The sequence below is a fragment of the Euprymna scolopes genome, chromosome 43, assembly GCF_053919585.1.
Source record: "Euprymna scolopes isolate OS-2025 chromosome 43, ASM5391958v1, whole genome shotgun sequence".
Classification (NCBI taxonomy): domain Eukaryota; kingdom Metazoa; phylum Mollusca; class Cephalopoda; order Sepiida; family Sepiolidae; genus Euprymna; species Euprymna scolopes.
The window spans coordinates 35,666,557-35,684,294 of NC_136524.1; the positions used below are offsets into that span (position 1 = coordinate 35,666,557).

The window sequence follows — 17,738 nt, forward strand, 5'->3', positions numbered from 1 at the left end:
AAATTAAGTGGATTGTCCTTAATCCACAGAGTTTCGAAAGAAATACTCTCCTTCTCATCAGAGGGTAGGAATTAGCAAAATGCAGAATCGGATTTTGCTTGCAAAGTATTTAGTGAAACTGCAAGTAAGCTATAGAGCTTACTTGGTAAAAAAAAAATAGTGAAGCAGAGGGAATGGGGAAATAAACAAAAAATGATTTCATGTGAATGGATGGTCGGGTGAAGAGTAGAATATCCAATAACGGTAAAATCCAAGTAAAATTGGTAAAAGTTTTGTATCCACAAGTAAAAATCCAAAGGAATCGCGTTACTGGAAGATATTTCAATGTCATCCAAAAGGCAGAATTCTGTGAAATAATTCACAAATGTGTACAAGTGAGTTCAAAATATTATTAAAAGAAAGATAAATTGTGCATAGAATGAAGAAATGGAGAAATTTGAAGATACTTTGCCGAAGCCGAAGCCGAACTTTATATATATACTAGACCACCCGTGACCCGTTGGGTCAGTACGTTATATTAGCTATGGAATTCATGTATGAGCGTGACACTTGTGGCATAAAGAAAATAGTTTTTTTTTTTACATAACAGAAGCATTTCTATGAAAGTATATTAAAATGAAAAAAGAATATAGATAGATTTCTATGAGTCGTTCTGTTTATTATAATTGTTATTTTTTTTAAAATTACAGTTACTGAATTATAAGTGGTTGGTCATACTTATAGGTAAATATGCACTGAACAGGTATCATAATCCTTATTATAGTTAAATTCAAATTTTGATATATCATCTTTTAAATGAAATTGTTAGTTGAAAGTACAGAATAATAAAAAAAACACTCTCCACATGTTAATAATGGCTTTTTAAATAGAAAATGAAAATAAAATGTAACTTTTTTCATTTAATTTAAGCAAACATTCAGTACCCATTGTGTAAAATATTTAATTTGTATGTTAATAATAAGGTCAATAAAATTAATACAATTCTTTTCTATTTACATTTTTTGTACAATTAATTTTTTTTAAAGAAAACTTTTGTTATCCTTTTGCTTAATTGAGACTTCTTATCAGGTTCTAACTCTCTTATATCCAGATTAATTATATTAATCAATTTATTTTATTGAATGTGTATCGCTGAAAAGCACGGGTGCTTAAGCACTTATTGTACAGAAAATAAATATTGTATTCATATGCTAATAATAAGGTCACTAAAACTAAGATAATACTTTTCTATTTACAACATTTTTTGTACAATTTGAGTGTTTAAAAAAAACTTTTATGTTTTCCTTTCGCTTAACTCTACTGAGTGCAACATATAGTTGACCATGTTGAAAGACAGGTTTGTCTAGATAAACTAAAACTTTATGTACGGTCTGTCCTTGAGACTTATGAATAGCCATAGCAAATGCTAATTGTATAGGAAACTGGACTCTGGCAAACGGAATATTGTCACCTTCAGATAAGACCATTTTCAATCTTGGAATTAAAACGATTTCTCCTTCAAACTGTGATGCAATAATTTTAGCAACAATCAAATTATTATACAGCTCCTCTATTATTAGTCTTGTACCATTACATAAGCGTGGTGGATCAATATTCCTCATACATATGATTGGAGCTCCTTTCTTGAGTTCAAGTTTATGTGGAGGTAATCCTGATAACTCTATCGAATCAAGAAATTCTGTTGGGTAATGTGTAGCTTCTGTTCCTTCAAGAACAGAATTAAATGACAAATATTCTTTGACTTGTCCAGGAAATTTTCAATACAATTATGATTTATTGCTCTAACTGTATCATTAAATGGTACTAATATGCAATTTTCCGCAAACATTTCTAGATTGTCAAACGAAGGATAAATGTATTCAATGCATTGGTCAACATTATCTGCACGGATTATCAAATCTTCAGGCAGTTCAATCTCACCATTTTCATTTTTTTCAAGTTTGTCTTCACCAATCTTTATAATAAATTTAGAGTATTCATCATCATCATCTTGAACTCTCATGTTTTGTTTTAAATAAAAAATCTTAAAACGACTCTTTGATGCAAGCATTGTAAATGTCAGCATCATTTCCTCTTTTTATGACTGGTAGTAGTTGCCTGAAGTCACCACTGCACACCGTCAATATCCCTCCGAATGTTTCATTGTTTCCACATATATCCTTGAGAGTCCTATCGAACGTCTCTAAACTCTCCCTTCTTATCATTGGACATTCGTCCCAAATAATAAGTTTTGCTGCCCTTATCAAGTTGGCTGTTTCTGATTGTTTATCAAAATTACAAACATCATTTTCTCTTACATTGAGAGGAAGCTTGAATCTGGAATGAGCAGTGCGACCACCAGGCATCAATGTTGCAGCAATACCTGATGATGCTACAGCCAGTGCAATTTGTCCTAAGCTCCTTACTTTTGAAAGAAGAAGTTTTATTAAGAAGGTCTTTCCTGTGCCTCCTGGAGCATCGATGAAAATCAATGAAGAAGAGTCTGTGTTTAAGCAACTGCATATAAAGTTGTAGATGATCGATTGTTCGTCATTTAATAAATGTTGATGTGTCTTTACATATGTCATTTGCTCTGCTATATTGTAACTTTGCTCATCCATTATGGCTCTATTTATGTGAATCACATTAGGTAAATTCTGAGGCAAAGGCAATCCAAAATCTTGCAGTGATTTGTCAGCAGCACAAAGTTTATCATTTATGTACCTCAACGTGTTGTTGATGGCATTTTTATTGACCATGTTCTGATTGTTGACTTGGATTTGCATTGCATTGTAGTAATCCATTGCCATGGAGTTGGAAAATCTTTCCCACAACTCAAGAGGATTTGAACATTCTGTGTTTAAAAGTATCACAATGAACAGATCCCTTATCGCTCTTGGCATTCTCGTTTTATCTGCATCCTCCATTGTTTGTATCCAGTGGTTGTCATGAAGCAGTAATCCTCTTTCTTTGCAAGCAGTTTTAAATAATGGACATATATGACCTGCTACAGTTCGCAGAGATTCAAAAGAATTAGGTCCTTTTACATGGTGAAGTAGTAGCCGCAAAAAGTACAATTCACCACTATTTGGTGAGACTGTGTACATACGACCAAGAATATTTGCTTCAAAAACTCCTGGGTGGTCAACTATTCTTCTACCCATTTTTCTTCTTTGCCATTTCTTATTTTGCCACACATAGTATTTTGGGACATCCGAGTAATAGAGTGTTCTGGCAAATTCATCATTCTGGCAAATATTGAAAAACTCTGTTAGAGTTGTGCAAGAAGCATTTCTATTAAGGTCTCTGTTGCTTGTCCTTTGAATATAGATCATATGTTGATCAGGGAGATGTATCTGAAGACGAACAACTGCAGGTTCTCTAACATGAATTGGAAATCCCAGTATCATCGAAACTGCTTCTGATGGTCCAATATATCTTCCTGTCAAGTATTGCTTAATTTCGTCTTTGCTTACACTGAAAACTGCCTGATCGCTTCCCTTTAATGTATATTTAATTACATATTTAATGGATTTTACAGAAGTGCATATTTCTACATTTAAGTGACAATTAAATAACTTCAAGAGAGTCATGTTGCAAGGTACAACCCATTTGGAAGTTATAGGTTCATTTCTACCTTCTTTATAGCCTTGATGACCTCCCATTTCTGGTGACCTTCGCCTATAAATAGGGTAGGAATCATATCCACATCTTGTTTCATCACTATATGGTTTTGGGTACCTCTTTGAACAGCTCCCATTTTTCCAGCACAGAGATGTACTGTTGCAGTTTGGTCCATGTATCATATGCGTCAATACCAATTCATGTTCTTCTGGATGTTCGACTTTATTTGGTATTTCAGCTTGAACAAAATCATCATAATTCTGGGGTCTGGGTTTAGATTCTTCTTCCATCCATAGCAGGCAATGTAGGTGTGGTAAACCTCTTTTCTGGTATTCAACACTTATAACGTAGGCAATACAATTACCCAACAGACCTTGTGTTCCTGTTAAATATTTAATGAAAAGTTTTCTTTTTAAATCAAAAATTCTTGCAATTATGTCTGGTCGATCGTGAGGAAATTGGTTCTCAATGAGATTATCCTTAATCTCAGGCCAATTTGGATTGCATGTCATTGTGATGAAGTAAGTTGCAGTCCCATATTTTCTAACATACATCATAGCATCTTGACATCTTTCCATCATATATCGTGGACCACCAACAAATGTTGATGACAAAATAACTTTTCTGCCTATGTTACTAAGATCATCATTATCATGTAACGCATCGACAAAACCTCTGTATGTTGTAGATCTAAGAGAGGATTGATTCAATCTAATGTAGTTCAAACGATCTACTTCAATTTTTCCTGCCATATCCTCAACATACTGCTGAAACAATCTCCCACCTCTTAATATTTGGTTAAATTCATCATCACGGATCATAATGCGGTAGGCATAATAACGCATAGCAGTTAATTTCCGGTTATTTGTCATTGTCATCTCGGGATGCCAGCCATCCTCACCATCAGGGAAAAACAGTACATACTGTAGTGGATCATATGATCGATGATATTCCGATATTGTTTGAAGCTGACCACCTTTTTCTCTCAATATTATGTGGTGTGATGTTGTTTGCTGTTCATTGTTATTTTGAATAATAATTCCTACTTCATTAAAAATCTGATTATTGTATCGCCTTTCATACTCATTAATCGGTTTCCTCGTAGGATCTATAACAATAACTGCATTAGGTATGTTGTATATCATGTCCTTAGTTTGTTGAAATGCAGTCACATAGATATTAGCACGTCTTAGAATATACTCAATATTTTCTATGATATTCCGACGTAACTCAATGTTCGGGTACATATTCATCCGAACATCAATACTATATTCTTTGTCAAGAAAGTATATCTGAATAAACTGAGCTTGATTGTCTGGCTCAGGTAATAATGATCCAATATAGTGATGAATCTGCCCTTGAATAACTATAGATGGATTCCATCCGTGTTGTGGCTTGATTTCTTTGCAACCAAAAGATGTCATTTGAAACAGACTATTATATTGTCTCAGGTGTCTTCTGAAGTGGCGAGCTTCTTCACCTTGATCAGCATACAAATAATAGAGTTCATGTGGCAACTTATGCAACTTTGGCAATCTAACCTTGCCATTTATGCAACAAAAATGTGCAGTTTCTCCAACAAAAAGTTTTGCTTTACAATGAGAACATAGCTTATTCAAATTTCCAACATTTCCCTGTAAGTTTGCTCTGCGCTGTAAATTATATTGACTATTTCGCAAAGCAAGTATGTTGTTTATTTCCACAACATTCTCGTCACCTCGGTTTCGTTCATCTCTTATTCTTTGGCTACTCAGTCTCTCTTCTCTTTGTTGTGCTGTCTCGCTAGCTCGTCTTTGCTCAGCTCTAATTCTCTGCCTGTTCAGTCTCTCTTCTCTCCTCTCTGTTGTTTCATTATTTCTTGTCTCTTGTGTTCGCATTCTTTGCATGCTCAGTCGGTATTCTCTTCGCTGCGGCGTTTCTAAATTTCGATATCTATAATCTTTTTCCCTTTGTTTTTTCAAGCGAATTTCTCTTTGTTCACTTGTTTCAGAAGCTCTTTGAAGTTTATACGTTTCTCTAGAACGAATCAGTCGAGTTCGTCTTTGTTGTTCAGTTTCAGTAAGTTGTGGCATGCCAGAGGGACCAGCTTGTTGCTGATCCACATTGGTTTCATCGTTGATTTTGGGTTTTTTACTTTTTATTTGGTTGTGTGACATATTAGTAAAGTTCTACAAAGAATGTAAAATAATTTGTTACAGCTTTGTGTAACAACTTCTGAAAAATTTAAAATATTAAATGTGTTAAAAAATGGATGTAATATGTGTAAAACATATGATTCAAGTATTTGTTGTTAAAAAAAACAACAAAAGGAAACACTATTTAATGTAATAGAAACGTGTGCATTTAGCAATGCGGCTTTCCGTTTTTGTGTAAAAACTTCTGATGAATTTAAAATATTGGATTTTAAAAATATATTGGATTTAAAAAATGGATTTAATATGTATAAAACATATGATTCAAATATTTGCTGTTTAAAAACAACAAAGGAAAACACTATTTAATGTAATAGAAATGTGTGCATTTACCGATTCAGCTTTCCGTTTGGAAATGTAAGCAGACGACTTTAAAAAACATGGGAAGAAGAAAAAGAAATTTTTTTGTAATAACGCCCTCTAGTAAAAAGATCTGCATTAGTTAAGGGGGATAACTCTATCCAGTTTTACATCGCTCCCTTTTTCTCTCTCTCACACATACACGTAACTATTTCTCGCGTATGTAACGAAAACAGAGGGAGTAGGAGTGTTGAAATCTATGAGAGTGAAAGTGAGAGGTGTTTTCTTTCACCGCCGCTGCTTCTATTAATAATGAGTGTTGTTTTTCTTGTTTGTTTACTTTTGTTTTTTAAAAGGGAGAAGTTTTTTTGAAACTGCGACAGACTTTACGAAGTTGAATGTTTTTAGCCGTTAAAAAAAAAAAAAAAACTACGGTTGATTTTATAAAATTATTTATTTATAATGACATGAATTAAAGATTTCTCGCGTACGTAACGAAAACAGAGGGAGTAGGAGTGTTGAAATCTATTAGAGGGAAAGTGAGAGGTGTTTTCTTTCACCGCCGTTGCTTCTATTAATAATGAGTGTTGTTTTTCTTGTTTGTTTACTTTTGTTTTTTAAAAGGGAGAAGTTTTTTTGAAACTGCGACAGACTTTACGAAGTTGAATGTTTTTAGCCGTTAAAAAAAAACAAAAAACTACGGTTGATGTTATAAAATTATTTATTTATAATGACATGAATTAAAGATTTCTCGCGTACGTAACGAAAACAGAGGGAGTAGGAGTGTTGAAATCTATTAGAGGGAAAGTGAGAGGTGTTTTCTTTCACCGCCGCTGCTTCTATTAATAATGAGTGTTGTTTTTCTTGTTTGTTTACTTTTGTTTTTTAAAAGGGAGAAGTTTTTTTGAAACTGCGACAGACTTTACGAAGTTGAATGTTTTTAGCCGTTAAAAAAAACCAAAAAACTATTTGATCAAATTAAATGAAATTGTTTGTATTAAAAGCGATATAAAAATTCCGGAATTGGAATAACGGATTGAAGACGTTGCTATTTACGCATGCGCAACCGGATGTTGAAAACCGGAAATCTGATTGCAAACATACAAGATCCATAGAGTTTTAGTATTATATAGATATATATATATATATATATATATATATATATAATTATTTTTTTACTATAATAATTAAATACCTACAGACACTAGTGTTTCATCCTTTCGGGAATCTTCAGTGCAGGGTGTCACGATTACTACCAGTCGAACGATCCGAACCCCGTATCACGAGACATCTCTGGCTCGATTAGCGGAGACCCAATCCATTCGGCTACCATTAACCGCTTGAAATAACGTTGAATTTTAAACAACTTAATGTTAAGTGTTCATTTACGCCAGACAGACAGTGATCTAATCGTTATACGATGATCTACGCATAAGAGCTAAATTGACCGACTTTTAATTCAACTGAAAGTGCTCAACGATAAGAAACGAATTTCTTAAAGGGGCTGTCATAATTATTTTTTTACTATAATAATTAAATACCTACAGACACTAGTGTTTCATCCTTTCATCTCTCTCTCTCTCTCTCTCTCTCTCTCTCTCTCTCTCTCTATATATATATATATATATATATATATATATATATATACATATATATTTAAAATTGTACGGAAGGTCAGAAAAACATTGGTACCGTCGGTTTCAAGCCTAACATAAGGAGAACCAGTTAATCCTAAATCGTAAATAATGTTAGGCTCTCGTCAGCCATGTTGTTTTCTGGCAGGACCGCATATATTGATGTTCATTTTTATTTAACTATAGCTTATCCTTATTTCTGTATATTTTATTTTATTTTAATATCAATTTTCTATATGTTAGGATTGAAACCGACGGTACCAATGTTTTTCTGACCTTCTGTACAATTTTAAATAAATAAATATTAAGTTCTTATATTGAAAAGGTTTTTCTTTGTAATCGAGCACTTTGTTGGAATTCTTTCTCAAAAAACAGTAAACAAATATATATATATATATATATATATATATATATATATATATATATATATATATATATATACTAGCATGGGTACCCGGCGTTGACCGGGTCTACATGAAGTTCCGTTTGGAACACACCTACTATACTAAGGATATTAATCATCATTTTCATCATGAGCAACGGTGATACCCCCACAATAATTTCCGAAATAAAAGAACAGATAAAAACATGTAAATGTAATCACCCCCCCCCAAAAAAAAAAGAAGCATGTGATACCCTCTCCACCAGATATTTCGGCAGAAAGGATACAAAGAGAAGAAACTATTCTCCGGATATTGAGCACTTTTTGTTGTCCGTGTGCTGGAAAGAATGAAATAAATAAAAAAAACAAACCAAAAGAACCAAATAAATAAATAAAAACAAGAGGGGGTAAATGTCAGAGAGAGAGAGAGAGAGAGAGAGAGAGAGAGAGAGAGAGAGAGAGAGAGAGAGATGACTTAAATGCTCTTGTTTTCTTTTTTTAAATAATACAAAGTCTTTTTTAGTCTAATATAGTTTTATGTTTTGGTATTTCTTTCTGTTTTCCAAGATTAAAAAGGGTTAATTGAATGTTTTTGATGAAAGTGTTCCTTATGATATGTAATTATATCTGGCCATTTGTTTTTTTTTTTTTTTTGTTTTTTTTTAAAGGAAAAATAACCTTTTATGTGCACGTTCGCCTTGATATGTGTGAATTATCGAATTGACATAGCTTGGCTTAGGAGAAGCTCGGAAGATCCAAGTTTACATGTAGAGGCTGTACTTAGATAGTGTTACGCTAAGGCGATGTGGATTCGCCAGTTCCACTTTTCTACCTGGCCGAACTTACATTTTTTAAAATTTTTTATTTACTTTTTTATTCATGATCTTTGATCTGATTGGTTAAAAGGGAAAAAGAATGACTGAGAGGAAAATATAAAAAATAGCGGGGGTGGTGGGGGAGGATTATAATCTGGTGAAACCAAGAGAAATATTTAACCATCTTTTTACCGCTATTCTCATAGTAATGGTGGTGGTGTTAGTATTTCTTATACTTACCTGCCACGATACTATATGTTTTGGATTAAATGTTAAGGAGAGATGCCTTAACCCTTTATGATCTGGTTGAACTAATTTGTTCAGCCGTAAACAAATTAATAAAATGGCATAATTAAAGTAGGAATTTATTCAAACACGCCTTGTACGTATTAGATCAGTATTTGGGTATATGCCAGATATCTTCAGACTGCGCCATCTGTCTCACAGACTAGAGAATTTTCGTTTGTTGTCATAAACACACTTTTTTCAAGCACGATGGATAATAATCAAGGTAAGTTTATGAAATGCAAAAATTGTCAGTTGTAGTTTAACTATTAAACTTCATATTTTTTTACAGTTTGAAGACAATCATAGTATCATTAGCTTTTAAACTAAGTAAAATCAACAATAAAGATTGTTTTTTAATCATCTACATCATAATTCGGGTCATAGAGGGTTAAATGTTTTTGATTTTTAAAGATCACGCAAAGTCATTTTTTTGGAGTCATGCAAATTATTATTGAAGGTTAAAGTAATTCCAGGCAACGCCAGACAGAAACAGCCAGTAGTCTATATATATATATATATATATATATATATATATATATATATATATATATATATATATTTCATTTATCTTTTGATTATGGAACATTTAATATACTTCATAACAGCATAGCATACTTTTTAATGCTTGTAACTTCCTTTAATTTTTATTGTTTTTTTTTCTCCTTTCTTTTTTTTCTTGTTCCAACTTTCACATATTTTCAGTGCCAGAAAAGGGAAGCACATGTAACGACAATGGTTCTCAACTCAGCAAACACAGTTCTATACTCAGCCGATTCCATGGGATTCATATGTACCTGGGACATAGATGATTTTTGTTCTCTAGGTGAAGAAACGGATCCACCTCCAAGTAAGATGAAATAATAACGTAATTTAGAAACTTGCGATGCACCGATAAGCAAATTAACCGATTACCGATTTATCGGCCTTTGATAATCGCAGCCGATTATCTATTAATCGGCTGATTAACAGGTTTTCTAATGCCGATTTGTCAGCAAATTTTGTTGTCATAAATGGTACTAATATTAATTTAATTATATTGTAAACGAACACAAATTAACTCCCTTTTTTTTGCTTGCCGGTGAAACTTCACCGAAGGGACATGCACTGTCTACACGATATTTTTAAACAAGAATGGCATGCTGAATTTGAGGCAAATAGATGTAAGCATAAAGAAAAATTTTCTCCTTTTGCTACATATTGAATTAACATTATTTTTTTCTTTAAATCACGGTCAAAGAAAATTATTACTCTATCTTTCAGTTTTCATGTTAAGGAATTGTACAGTAAATTGCGACCATGTGTGAACCGAAAATAAAGCATTCTTCATAGGTCATACTCTTGTTCCTCGTTTTTGGACCCGTGTTACCATTATAAGTGTCGCCCCCACTCCTTCACCAGTCAGTTGAGGACGATCGTCGACCTCCGAACCCTTCCACTGCCGGTGATAATTCTTGGCCGTCTAAAGTTACTGGTATGGGGAAGTGACCGAATTATCGGTTGATCGTCTAGATATATATCCTGGACCAATTCGTTGTGTACCCTCTTAACGACGAACGTTATCGAAAGAGAGCCGTGGATTTTTAGTGTAGTAAAAGAAAACAGGATAAAACGATTCTGCACACAAATATATATTCCAAAAAAAAGTACAGTTCTTATAATTCTTTCAGAGTCCTGAAGGAAGCGATGTGTTATTATTCTAAGAATATGGTCGAAGGCGTCAGCTTGTAACCTTGTGGAGTGTCAGTCTCTAGGTATCTGAAGAAATGTGTTTAAGTCAAAAGCCCACTCTGCTCTGACTTCCTGTGTTCTCTCTATCTGTCCATCTGAGAGTCTGTCTTCTGCGCATTCCCCCCCGTATCTCTCTAACTTGTTGATATATATATATATAAACATTCATGTTCGCCCTCGGAACATCACGCGAATATTATTTCTCTTTGTTTCGAAATTCTGCTCTCAGTCCATAATCTGAATCATCATTTCTAAAAGTGAAACAATCGCTCGCTTCAAAGATCTGATCGAACTCAAATAAACAGTTAGTAAATACAGTTTCTCTTTTAACCTCTAACACACAGAGTTCTCGTGATTCTTAAATAAACAACTTGACACCAAGTGGTTTTGTTTTTCTTCCTAACGGGGGGGGGGGGCATCAACACCCTTACTTCGTTACATAAGTATATTCTTATTTTTCTGGTTTAAATAATGCATATTTTATTGAAATAAATTACTAATTAGATATCAATTAAAATACATAAAAAATTACTTAAATATTAACAATAACCTTCAACCATTATGGCAACCAGTTTCTGCTGGAAATATATTGATGTCAATCCCAAGAATAAGAATACATCTGTCTGCAAGTTATGTCAAACCATCACATCAAAGGGTGGCAAATAAGCAAAAACTTTTACACGATTAATAGAAAAGTTTATCCCAAAGAAGTTTATCCCAAAGAAGCAAAAGTTGCTAATAAGAAAAGGAAACGTTAATAGATGTTCAGAGATAGATATTCCAGAAACAAGTAGCAGCAACTACAAGCTGCCAGCAAAACACCAAACTACTACAGAATGAATATTGGCCAAGAAGAAAATTTGGGATATTAATGGTAATAGGTTACAAGAGATCCATTATCTGATAGGAGAAACGATTGCTGTTAATATTAATATTATAAGTTACAGTATTTCATAAAAAAAAAATACTTCACTGCAAAAAATAATTTCAGATATATTTACAAAAGTAAAAACAAAAATTCATATATCTCAACGAAATTATCGGCATTTCTTTGACTACAGACATTTGAATAGCTACTACAGATAACACTCCCTTTCTGAGTTTAAGAGGCCAATGGCTTTCAAATGATCTGAACAGTGTAGATCTGTGCTTAGAGTTGTCCCATTCCCTGGCACAATCGCAGGTGAAAGAACAAGTGAAGAATCGCACAATGTTCTGAATGAGTATAAAATCTTCAATAAAGTGTTTTTTAGTCTTGCAGGATTCAGGAGCAAATATGTTTGCTGGTGTCAGGAAATGTGGTTCAGAATTATTATCAAGCTTCATTACAACTCTCAATAAATGACTCATTATTTTCCCAACCGGCTGTGAAGACAATCATAACAGGAATATAGACTCTTACTTTAATCACTCTCCATTAGCAATTAACAAATTAACTGAAATATAGAATCAGTTTAATTTATAAAAGGCTCATTGAAGATGTAACCACAGAGTGAAATTCAACATGTTAAAAGAAGCTCTTGTAATGTATTCTGCTGATAAAAACAACTTACCAATGGGGAATTGTTAAAAAAATTGTCTAGTTATGAAGTTCATTTGAAGAAATCGTCAAAGAAGCAAGTAACAGAGCTTCAACCATATCAATAATACCTACAATTTTAGCTTGGAGATTATTTATTTCAAAAGCTGTCCAATCTAATTCTGATATTTCTGACTTTAGTGGAATCCTTACCATTGTTAAACAATTCAATGAATCAATGGAAATAAGATTTTCATCTTATCTAAATGATAAAAACTTGTGTGTCTACTGCGCAAGCCTTTTCTAGTCTCACACAAAAACACGCGTTCACATTTCAAGCCATATTACTTGTCATATACATATGCGCACGCATGGACGACGGCACTTCCCCTTTCAAAGGAAATCCACACATGCGCAAGAGACACACTGGAAACACCTATAAAAGGAAGAGACAGGCTGTTTCCAGCCCTTTTCAGACCAGCCTCCTAGCTGGTCGGTCTACGGACCAGCAGCGTGCCTTTTCGGCATGCGCGTACCTCACACCACTTGCTACTATGTGGGACAAAAAGCTAACAGACAGTATGTACACTTTATACGCTTTCTATCTCCATAACCTGGATTGACTTTCTCACTCTAACTCTCCTTTTGCTTTGGTCCATCAGCACAGACATGTGCGCAACTCTCTACTGAGCTTAACCCTTTCTTTCTACAGGCCGGCTTGCCACTTCGCGTTTCTCTATTGCATTCCCCCTTTCCTTCCACGCGCGTAGTCGTCAACGGCTGAATGAACACGTGTACACCCAAGACTTTCATTTCTCAACAGAAAATAAACGACATGTTTATTTTATTCCAGCATTTGAGTTCTTTGTTTCCTTCATTCAATTCGTTTCATTATTTTTTCCTGTAGCAAGTTTAGGGTATTTATATCCTGGTCCGCAACACTACTTTCCTACATCCAAGATTCACATTTCAATTTCAAAAAATTACATTGAAAACACCATTAAGAATTAGATTTTGCGTCTACTTTTTACTGATGATAATGAAGAATCAGAATACAGCTCCTCAAGCTCTGTTGAAGGTTAAAAAGATCAAAGTGAAACTACAACTGTATCTCTTCCAAACCTGTTTGATGAATTAGCTTTAAACAAGTCTACAGTAACAAATCCAAAATTAGGCTGAGTTAAACCTGGTGACAGCAGCCGCAACTACAACAGAAATACAAGAAGCAAAATTTTAAACTAAAAAAAAAAATCCCTTATTCATAAGTGCACACAAGAACTTGGTCATTATGTAGCTTTATCATTACTCGCAAGGGGTGATAATTCATTCCAGCAATGGAAAAAGACACAGGAGAGCTTACCACTGCTAAGTAAACTGCCATATTTATATTTATGACTTCAAAATATTTAAGTGCAGGGAAAATGAAGATACAATCTTCTATGGAAAGCAATCATTTATTAAGTCACCTGACGAGAACTTCTGGTTTTAACCGATTATTTGTCCGAAATATTAGAATGTCCAGTGTCACTACCGCATAAATTTGTTTATATATATATATATATATATATATATATATATATATATATATATATATATATATCCTGGCTTGAGGCAATGGCTTGTCTAGCCGCACTAATGAGCTGGGAAACAGCGAAACAGTACTGTATGTGGATGATTTCATATATATATATATATATATATATATATATATATATATATATATATATATAAGCAAAGAATTAATAAAATATGTTTAAAACACTTTAACAAGAGTTAAAAACATTTAATTTCCAAAAAGAAAACACAAAAGAAGTGGATTGTCCTTAATCCACAGAGTTTCAAAAGAAATACTTTCCTTCTCATCAGAGGAGAAGAATTAGCTAAATGCGGAATCAGATTTTGCTTATTCAATGAAACTGCAAGTTAGCTATAGGGCGTACTTGCTAAAAGTTAAAGAAAAAAAAACAGTGAAGCAGAGGGAATGGGGAAAAAATGAAAAATGATTTCACGTGAATGGATGTTTGATTGCAGAATGGGAGATCCAAGGACGGTAAAGTCCAGAAACGTTCGTCAAATTGGAGTGTCTAGGTGTAAAGAATCCAAAGGCATCCCATTACTGGGAGATATACCCCCCCCCCAAAAAAACAGAATTCTGTGAAATAGTTCACAAATGGGTATAAGAAAAAAAATTTAGTTCAACATAATATTATATATAAAAAAAAAATTGTACGGAGAATGGATTAGTGGTAGGTTTTCACCATGCTACTGCCGAGGCTAATTTGAAAATTAGAAATGAAAACAGTAACATTTAACAGAGATTTTTAGAACAGAAAAAGCAATGTCACAATGACCCAGACAAAATGACGTTGTAATGGTGCAAGAATTAAGGCAGGAAAAGTTAAACTAGATAAGTAATGATAAAATTATCAGTAGGTGTCACAGAATAATTGCGGAATGGGTAGCTATAAATTAAAGATTGCTTCTAAGTTAGGGACTATGAGTTTAATGTGAAGATGTCTTTATCTAATATATATATATATATATATATATATATATATATATATATATATATATATATATAATATATATATATATAATATATATATATATATATATATATATATATATATATATATAGGATCTATTTATTTTTTATTGGCGATTCTGTGGTATTTAATTGTTACATATTCTTTTGTTATTATTATTAAGTTTAGTTAATAAATATTTGAATATTTTATTCAAATATTTATCAAATATTTTTTCGTGCACAAAAGTTATCCATGGACACATGTTTCGGGGTAACACCCATCATCAGCATGGCTAAATTTTTTACAAGGATCGAACTCATAACAGTCTGATCAGCAGCCTGATATATTTCCACCAAGCTACGATACCTCGTCAAATTTTATGCACGATTTTTATCGCTTTTAAATGTAAGATCTATTGTTTGTTTACTTTTTTATTAGTGATTCTGTGGTATTTAATTATTACGCTCGCTTGAACGTTAAGGGAGTTACCTGCCCTTATGAATCCACATGATACGGATTTTTCTGATCAGCTTTATTCTATTTTTGGTCATTGGTTTCCCTGATTCCTTTCCTGCATCAGGTATTTCCAGAAGGGACCATATGAAGGTTGCCAACAAACATGAAAATGGTATCATAGAACCAACTAGATTCGAACATGCCACACCCAGATTGACAGCCTGTATCATTATCCACTTCAGCACAGTCACCACTCTTCTTCTTCTTCTTCTTCTTCTTCTTATTATTATTATTATTATTATTATTATTATTACTTACTTACTTACTTACTTACTTACTTACTTACTTGCTAGAAGTTTTCACTCAGGTCATTATTAGAGATTACTCATTGATAATAAGCAGTTTATGTTTCTTGGAATCTGAGTGATAACAAGTCTTCCCAGATTTTCAGTATTCTCCATCTCTTTCGATAACCTTTGCAAATGACTTTGCATTATTGCAATAGCCGCTTACCATTATTATTATTATTATTATTATTATTATAATAAAAATTAAAAATTATAAATTTGTATAAATCTGTGTGGTACGATTTTTTCTGACTAACTTGATGCTTCCATGGCCTTTCGGCTAGGATCAAAGGGTAGTATTTGTGCTAATATTACACTTCATCTTTTCTTTTCTCAGTCAGCGAAGAAAAAAAAGCATTCTAGACTAGGACAATTTAAATTCTTGCCCCAATCTAGAATGTCTCTTTTGGAGTAGCTGAATTTTTTCCACATTAAAAAACTGACCTTGTGTCACATTTAGCCCTATTTTCTTGGGAAGGCAAGTAAATAGGTACTGTTTTTAGCAGATATCGCTCGTGCGACCACTTGATATAAGGAGCTAAAATAAAAAAAAAAAGAAATTACCACGTCTTGGTCAAATCGACAAACAGACACAGAAAACAGCAATTCTTCCTCCTTTGCCAGAAACATGTCTCATGGAATGTGAGGATTAAAGAACAAAATAAGAGAAGCAAGAGTTACGAGTATAACGAAAGTAAACCTAAGGTCTACTTTCTACACTCAACTGTCATATGAATAGATTCCAACCAAGAAAACAGCGATTCTTATCCCTTTGTCAGAAACAACAATGATTTCATTCATGAAACTTTGAAATGTTAACGGAATTTGGAAGCATTTAAACTGTTGAATAAAAAGTTATTTAAACTGACTTTTAAATTCTTAGAAAATTCTCACTTAATTAAGATATTGAAAGTTTTAAAATCCATGATATTGAAATTGCGCCCCACAATTTTTTTTATAGAAATCGCTCCAGACAAGGTACCAAGTCACTTGACGTAAGGAGCTTAGAAAAAAGGGGTCAAAAACTAACTAACTATAAGTATGAGAAGGATAGACTCTGACTCAGAAAACAGCAGTTCTTCCTCCTTTGTCAGTAACATTGCTCATGGAATGCGAGGACTAAAGAACAAAATAAGGGAAGCAAGAGTTACAAAGTAGCCAAAAGTAAACTCAAAGCTCACTCTGTTGTTGGTATTGATCTCTTTGATTCTTTCTAGAATCAAATACTTACAGGAGAGACCACATGAAGGTTGCCAACATCCATAGTAAATAAAAATGGATTTCAACTTGACACATCACCACTATCACCACTTCTCATCAGATTCAATAAAGGTACAGTTTTGAGTGGGATACACATTAGCTTGTTTAACCATGTTAAGATTCTTCAGCTCATGTCTTTCGGCATATGTGTGTACCTTTTCCTGAGATTCTCAAAGATGGCTTTGTTTACAAGAAGAAATCGATTCTGAAACTTCTTGGCCTTTTTTTCTCGTCAAATTTTTCTTGGGAGTGCATACATTAGATCCATTGCTCTTTCGGCTTCTTGAAAATTTGGTTCTCCCTATAGTCCTACAAACTTTCTCATATTTGAGGCTATTCTCTATCTCTACAAATCAGACCATGTATCGAGTATTGCCGTCATATTTGGGCTGGCAAACCTTTATCCCATTCGAGGGTTTTCCTTAAGGTGCTGAAACTTATCTATAATTTAATTGGCCCCATCCCTTTCTGTTTCTCTGTAACCTCTCTCTCACAGAGGTTTAGTTGAAAATGATTAGTTAATAATGATTAGTTAATAATGTTTAAGTAATAATGATTAGTTAATAATGATTAATTAATAATGTTTAAGTAATAATGATTAGTTAATAATGTTTAGTTAATAATGATTAGTTAATAATGATTAGTTAATAATGTTTAGTTAATAACGAAGACAACGAAAGGAAGTC

General features: G+C 33.2%; 1 protein-coding gene across 2 annotated transcripts in view; it reads left to right on the plus strand.

Annotated features, from left to right (window-relative positions):
- The window catches only part of LOC145268284 (cilia- and flagella-associated protein 337-like), a 177,131-nt gene that overhangs the window by 134,156 nt on the left and 25,237 nt on the right, over positions 1 to 17,738 (plus strand). For both annotated transcript variants that reach the window (XM_080123688.1, XM_080123687.1), the window contains one exon: positions 9,917 to 10,061. In XM_080123688.1, coding sequence (XP_079979814.1) covers positions 9,917 to 10,023 — 107 coding nt within the window. In that variant the 3' untranslated portion in view covers positions 10,024 to 10,061. The remainder of the gene's footprint in view (positions 1 to 9,916; positions 10,062 to 17,738) is intronic.